This window comes from Alligator sinensis, unplaced genomic scaffold (genome assembly GCF_000455745.1).
Source record: "Alligator sinensis unplaced genomic scaffold, ASM45574v1 scaffold282_2, whole genome shotgun sequence".
In the NCBI taxonomy this organism is placed as follows: domain Eukaryota; kingdom Metazoa; phylum Chordata; order Crocodylia; family Alligatoridae; genus Alligator; species Alligator sinensis.
The window spans coordinates 778341-785813 of NW_005841879.1; the positions used below are offsets into that span (position 1 = coordinate 778341).

The window sequence follows — 7473 nt, forward strand, 5'->3', positions numbered from 1 at the left end:
CTCTGTTATATTTCAGAAATTGGGGTACAGGAAAGAGCCGGGGTCTGTTCCAGGCTTATTTACAAGCATTCTGCATGCAGTAGGGCAGAGCTAGCATAAACTGGCACTGCTAAGTTCGATGTTTGATATTTTGCTATTTTTGATCCACAGAATCTCCCCAAGGAAAGAGCCTTGCCATCAGAATCCTGAAGAGCCAGAAGAGGAGGATGAAGATGTTCAAACGGAAAGGGCAAAAATTAGGCATGCAATAGCTTCTCAGCATGAGGGGGAGGTAAAACTAGCTCTTGTTCTTTTCTGTCTGTGTGTTTACCAACATGTACGTGTGAGTAGTGCAGAGATACACCCAGGTAAAATAATATCAACATCAATAGGAAGTCCAGTTATTTCTTCTCTTTTTTCCCCTTATTCCTGTGAGTCGAAATTGACTTTCTCAATAGAAACAAAAAAATCAGATAGAATTAGAAATGAAAATTCAGCTTTTAAACAGAACTTTTATTCTGAGACAATTTAAAATGAGTAATCACTGGAATAGGATTCTGAGACCCCTGAAAAACATTATGCTTAAGACAAACCAAGTATTGACCTGGCCACATGTTCATTCAGTTAATGGCACAATAAAGCAAGGAATAAGTCACAAAGTTATTGCACAAAATAGATGTAATAACTGCGTGGCTGGTTCCTTACATGCCTTTAATTGACTGTGTGGCCAGTGCCCAGCCTGCAGCGCAGGGCAGTGGGAGGCAGTGGGGATCACAAACAGCCCCTCACCTCCACCACCCTACCCCCCACCCCCGGCCTGGCAGGAACCAGAGAGTTCAGAGCTTTTTTTTTTTTTTTTTTTTTTTTTTTTTTTTTTTAATTGCTGGGAGCTGGGCCGGGTGGGGTAGCTGCAGGGGGGCTGGGAGAGCGGGCAGGGGTGAGGCCTGTCTGATTCAGAGATTCGGCTGATTCAGCAGCGGCCAAATCTCCAAATCAAATTCAATCAAATCGAATTGCTGTCCCCCGAATTGGCCGAATCCAAAACGAATACTAGCTGCTTCGCACAGGCCTATTAACAACTATATTAACAAAAAGAACAACTGTATAGTCTTGTATGATTAAGAGAATTTATTCTTCTCCTAACTCTCATCCCAGAAACCATTGATCATTGTCAATAATCTACGCAAGGAATATGAAGTCAAGAAAGCCGGTTCTGTTTTTAAGAATAAGAAGAAAGTTTCTGTTAAAAACATCTCGTTTTGTGTGAAAGAAGGTTAGAAGTATAAGAGTTTTCTTGTTCCCTTTTACTGTAATGATGACTGTGTCTGCTACTGTTTGGAAAATTAAGTCTAACTGAAAATCTGTATGTGTTTATCTAGGAGAGATATTTGGACTGCTGGGACCCAGTGGAGCTGGAAAAAGCACAACCATAAATATGATCACTGGAGAGACCACACTGAGTGCTGGGCAGGTGGGTGGAGGAATGGAATGGAGTCTAAAGAACTGGGTGAATGGAAAACCCGGTGATTACTTCTAATCCATAAATAGAGTAAAACAAAGTGATATTTGAGATCCAACTTGTAGCCTAGCGCATTGTGCAAAAGGATGAAAAAATAACCATGAATGTAATTAATATATGATTTTTTTTTCTTGTAGTAAGGTAACAAAATATTTTAACTTTATTTCTGTGAATCATACAAAGCCAAATCTAGACCTGAAAGCATACATCCCACCCAGGCATCATGCTAATTTTCTTTTAAACAGTGCAAGTAAGCAGCAATTAAAAGAGCCCATCTCCAATTTCTGCTAAACCTGGAAGTAGTTATGTGTCGCTGCTTATGCATTTTTTAATTTTAATTCTTGTGCCACAGTAAGTACCATTACAAGGGCTATCTACAGCTGCTTTCCCTGTAAAGAAGTAACATAGCAGAAAATGGGAAAGCCTGTGCTAGGGTTGAACCCTTACTCAGTGATCTAGTGAGAGTGCTCATGTAAGCAAGCTTGTGGGATTAGGCCTCTGTTCAATAATCTTCCTTTCTCAAACCCCATGTGACCTTCCTCTCATTTCAACTCTACTCTTGTACCTTTGCAAATGATTATTCAAGAACACGGGTGTGGATCTGGGGCAGGGGGTGCAGCAGAGCAACTGCACCCCCATATGTAGCCAAGAGCTCTGTCTCAACCAGCCAGCACATGTACAGTGAACTCACTGTGCTGACTTTACTCTTCCTCCACCCAAACCTTTGCACAATCCTGCATCCACTACTGCAAGGACAGAATATCTGATTGTTTGTGCAGGTGCTGGCAAAGGGGAAGGGTGCAGCTGAATCTCAACTGGAAGCCAGCGCCCCTGGCTTCCTAAGCTACTGCCCTCAAGAGAACCCTCTTTGGCCAACCCTGACTGTGCAGGAGCATCTGGAGGTGTATGCAGCAGTGAAAGGGCTGAGGAAAGAAGATGCTGCAGTCACCATCTTTCGGTATGGATAGAAACTATTTTTGGTAATATTTTGTATCTCCGCATGACAGGGCACAGAGAGCAAGGGATTACAATCCCTCAGAGCTAGATCCCTCGCTTAAATAAAACAAAGGAAGCAATTTTTTATAGAACTTTTGGAGAGCAGGCTTCTCTCTTGGCTTTGCCCACACAAACTTGCTCACTTAAGCTGAGTTCAGACTTATTACAGTGGGGAGCAACCTTTTTATCAGGCATGACACCAATCCTCATGCCCTCCTCAAGTGCCAATCTGATCTCCTTCCCTTGCCTGATCTGCTTTCTGCTCCCTGCCCCCTCTCTGATCTGGTACATGCCTCACGTAGAAGCTCCCTATGTTTTTGTGACACTCATGCTGCAGATTGGCCACTTCTGGGTTACAACATGATTATTTGTAGTAGTCAATTTTATTAGGAAAATGTTTCTGTGCTGCCAGGGACTGCCAGCTTGAAATGACTTTCCTTATGCAGATTCATCCTTTAAAAAAAATGCTGGCAGGAGCTACCTGCTGAAAAGTTAAAATTGGCTTCTCTTTTGAGAACCCCAGTGTCCTTCCCTGGGTGTGAATTTTCCCATGGTACCTAGTTAACAAGCCCAGAAGAAGCAGCTGACTCTTTCCACCTGGCTGCCAGTCTCATAGAAGTGGACACCATTTAGGTGTCTAGAAACCAAATGTACATTTTACTTCTTTTCCCTCTGCAGAATATTGAAGGCTCTGGAACTTCAGAAGTATTTTAAAAAAGCAGCTGGGGAATTACCTGCTTGGATAACAAGGAAGGTGTGTTCTGCTGCTTTTGTGTTAGATCTTGGGCCAAGTTATTCTCTTAATTAGGCAAGTCTTACACCTGGGGAAGCTTCACTCCAGTCAGTGGAGTTAACCCTGAACATTTGAATGAACATAAATATGTATGGCATGTGACTGTCATAGTTTCAAAGCAATTTTTGCTTTGTAATGTTGTGGACAACAAGGTAAACTCTCTACGAGTGTCCCTATTAAGGCAGCAGCTGCTGAATTGTGTTTAGGACACAATAAGGATTTTTGTTTGGTGATCATTGTAACAACGATATTGTTTAAAACAGCCTCATTTTCTTTTTAGTTGCATGGATGAGATTCCCATTGTTTTCCACGAGATGAGGAATTTGGGCATTAATTTGTGCTTCATCTCGTCATTGTGGGTGGGGCATAGCGGCAGTGTCCAGGGCATCCAACCAGACCTCTGGACATATGAGGTTAAGTCGCTGGTCTTATACAGAAGGTCACCTGGATTGACTGTGAAGTCAAAGGCTGATGGACGTGATGCTGGCTACATAATTCCCTTGTCTATTGATGGCTACAGACATTGGTGTCTCAGCCATGCCAGCTTGGACAGACAGTTGACCTTTCCTTATGACTTCAAAACAGATTATGTCCATTGTTCAGCTGTCGCAGTATGAAGTTGCTGACTGTAGCTTTACACTGGTGTGTGGGTGTGTGTGCACTTGTATATGAGGGAATGCACACACAAGCAGATATGATAGACATGGGTGGGTGTTGGCATAGGACAGAGACAAGGAAATCCAACCTTTATTCTATAGAAAGTTGATATATTTTGGTTTGTTGCCAAAACAGAGATTTCAGAGTTCCCATTAGAATTAAAAGAAATGTTTCATTTTCCAAGATGCATTAGACCAGGCGCACTAGCACTGGTTTCTGAACAGCTGCCTGGTCATAACAAAAAAACCCCCAGAACTTGATTTGATGTCTTTCTCCCATTTTAGCTGTGTTTAGCACTCAGCCTCCTGGGTAATCCAACAGTTGTGCTCTTGGATGAGCCATCAGCTGGAATGGACCCAAGGGGACAAAGTCAAGTGTGGTGAGTAATGCCTGTGCTAATGGTTAGTATACATTTGGCATAAGAACTAAATCTGCACAGTGCAGAAGTACTGAGTGTGAAGACTGGGTTATATAGGTTAGGTTTCTATGTCCACATTTGGGCACCTAAGGAAGTGTTCTGATTTTCAAGTCACTGTGACTGGGTGATCTCTAAGTGTTTTGGAAAATAAGGACACTTTATTGACAGTACATCAGTATGGATTTAGGAACTTATTTTTATGTATGTCAGCATGCAAATCTTCTTGTAACCCATATTTTGGTGTGCTGAGCCAGAGCCAGAGATGATCCAGCTTTGTCACAGTTGTTTGCCCTCACATGAGACTCTTCAGATGAAGGTGAAAGGAACTCAGGCATTTCACTTGGAAGTTCTCCAGTTCTGTCTTGAGTTTGTACCAAGATGCCTGCCGTCCTATAAGCTTTGAAGTTTATCACCAGGTTGCTTCAGTACAAGAACATATTAGGCAACAAAGCAGATGAGCACACTGCTGATTCAGACCAACTCCTCCACAGCTGTTGTGCAAGAAGGTTGGGTCATGATATAGATGCTTTCTGCCTTCTCTCTGACTCTCCAGTTCAAGGTGCAGGGGCACAGAGCTTTCTACATAGTTTTAGGTTCATTGACAATTCTGGGGAAGTTCCCATCCCAGCCGTTCATCATCTAGAAAAACAGTCAGCTGGGACTTAGTTTCTGTTGAGGACAAGGAGCAGAGTTTTGGTTTTTGTCTATCCTCTTCTGAACTGGTTTGTCCTACTTGAATGGTTGTTTAATTCAAAGTTGTAAGACCTGAAACAAACTTCAGTATCATTTTCATTATAAGTTGATCCTGCATATAACTTGACCCCATACTTTCAGGTTGCTTTTTAGAAACAAACAACTTTGTCCCAACTTTTTCAGGAGTTATTGAGATAAATATCTTGACCTGCTTTTGCCCTGACAAAATCCCACAGAAGAATCAAATAACCAAGGGAAAGGAGCCGAAGGCTTAAATACACTAAAAGTGTTAAAATCTAAACTTCACTGAAAAAAAAAATATCTGTTTCGGTATTTTTAAAGCATTCATAAAATTCCTCCACGTGTAAAAGTCAAGATTATAGGAGGTCAACCTCACATATGCCAAGCGTGACTTACAGTTCTTTTCTAGGAAAGGAATGATTGAAGTAGAATCAAAAGACTGCAGTAAGTCTTGCTGACAAGGAGACGTACATCTCAGCTAAAGCAGATCCAGAAAACAGTATTAATTACAGGTCTCCATCACCTGCTCAGCACTATAGCCGATCTTAATTCAGGACAATCCACAAATAGATTTTGGCCATAAATGGGGTTTTCAATCATTATTTCAAAGTGTCCTGATATAGTTCATAATATAAGGAGGTTAACGTTTTGAGCGGAAAGTGCATTGGAAACCTTATTTGGCTGTTCCTGTGATGTATGTTTTTCCTCTTTGTTTTCAGGAAGGTGATTTGTAGTGCACTGAAGAGCAAGGAGCAAGGAGCCATTCTGACAACCCACTGCATGGAGGAGGCAGAGGCAGTGTGTGACAGAGTGGCCATTTTGGTGTCCGGTTGGATCCGGTAGGTCATATCATAGCAAGATCAGCAAATGCATGCTCCTTAGAGAACTGATGCGTGTTTGAAAGCAAATTGATTACTTTAACTTGCTTCTTTGAAGAGGATGGTGTGCCATGAATTAAAGCTTTTTTTTTGTCTGCTACTCTATGTGTCACATTGTGCTGCTTCCTTGTCTTGACAGGTGCATTGGCTCCATTCAGTACCTGAAAAGCAAGTTTGGTAAAAGTTACCTACTGGAGATTAAATTGAAGGACTCTGGGCAAGCTGATCAGCTCCACACAGAGATTCTGAGGATCTTCCCACAAGCAGCTCGCCAGGAGCGGTAACTGCCAAACCTGCTCTAGGTTTCAGTGATTCATGGCTGGCTCCTTGTGAAGTGACTCATTATATCCTAGTTGTATTCTCACTAGAGCAGACCGCAACCAATGTCCCAGCTCAATAAAGAGCCTGTATTTTGGAAGACATGGATGGGTCCCCATCTACAGAGGACTAGCTGACTGGAGATTGTCATGATATCTGGCCCATCACCTGGCCAGGCAATGAAGTGCCCTTCCATTCCAGCCCCCAGGTGTTGATTCTTGATAGACACAGACTGACAGATTCATTTTTTTGTTTCTTCTAGGTTTTCTTCTTTGTTGGTCTACAAGGTACCAATGGAAGATGCCCTGCCACTGTCCCAGGCTTTCTCTAAGATGGAGAGAGGTAGGAATGAAATTATTCATAGAAGAAAAGAGTCACTCATGCAAGGATTTGTATGACTCGAGAATATTTTTAACCATTTTTTTTCATGTCTCCACAGCCAAAAGATCCGTCGGCTTCGAGGAATACACCTTCTCCTTGAACACTTTATCACAGGTATGTGATTTTGAACTTACACACAGGATTTTGTGTGTGTGATAAAGGAACATGCGTGCACAATTTGCCCAAATTGCAGAAATTTGGAGGGAACACTGAAGGCAACAGCATGCACTTATTAGATTTAGATAAAAGAACAATATTCATTGCATTAATCAGGCTCAGAGCACAGTGTATGCTCTATAGTTATATGTCAAGGTAAAAGGATGGAAAATGCCCCTTCACGTTCCTGGATTCACTTCCCCTTCACTCCCATGTTGCAGACCAGTGTACTAGGGAAAGTGGCCTCTGGGTAGACCCTGCATCTACAAAGACCTGGTTTGAATTATGTCTTCTGTACTCTATGTAAAAGTGAACGTGAACAAAAACTGCAGACCTTTACAGAGGATGACAGGCATTCCCAAGCATTGGGCCAAGCCCTAGTGAACTGAATCACAGGGCAATTGGATGTTGCTTGTGCGAAGTGTGAATCTGGATGAGTAGAGAGCCTGGTTTTGAATGAGGTTCTTCTTTTGGACGCTTGCAAGCCTAGACATTGCCTGTACCAAAATAATCATCATTATTATATATACTTGTTATTGGCTCTGAGAAATAACTAGAGACTCTTCGTTCTTGTTTGTTACAGATGGTCCTAGAACTTTCCCGAGAGCAGAAGGATAACTCTGATCTGGATTTGGATGGAAATTTTGAACAAAACCTATTTCAG

At 42.1% G+C, this 7473-nt stretch overlaps 1 protein-coding gene across 1 annotated transcript in view; it reads left to right on the plus strand.

Moving 5' to 3' along the window:
- Positions 1 to 7473, plus strand: part of LOC102384911 (ATP-binding cassette sub-family A member 8-like) — a 65734-nt gene that overhangs the window by 33156 nt on the left and 25105 nt on the right. The window contains exons 29-39 of the mRNA XM_025196231.1: positions 151 to 271; positions 1135 to 1252; positions 1359 to 1450; positions 2278 to 2456; positions 3173 to 3248; positions 4229 to 4323; positions 5796 to 5915; positions 6094 to 6234; positions 6535 to 6614; positions 6712 to 6767; positions 7393 to 7467. Of these exons, the coding sequence (XP_025052016.1) occupies positions 151 to 271; positions 1135 to 1252; positions 1359 to 1450; positions 2278 to 2456; positions 3173 to 3248; positions 4229 to 4323; positions 5796 to 5915; positions 6094 to 6234; positions 6535 to 6614; positions 6712 to 6767; positions 7393 to 7467 (1153 nt within the window). The remainder of the gene's footprint in view (positions 1 to 150; positions 272 to 1134; positions 1253 to 1358; positions 1451 to 2277; positions 2457 to 3172; positions 3249 to 4228; positions 4324 to 5795; positions 5916 to 6093; positions 6235 to 6534; positions 6615 to 6711; positions 6768 to 7392; positions 7468 to 7473) is intronic.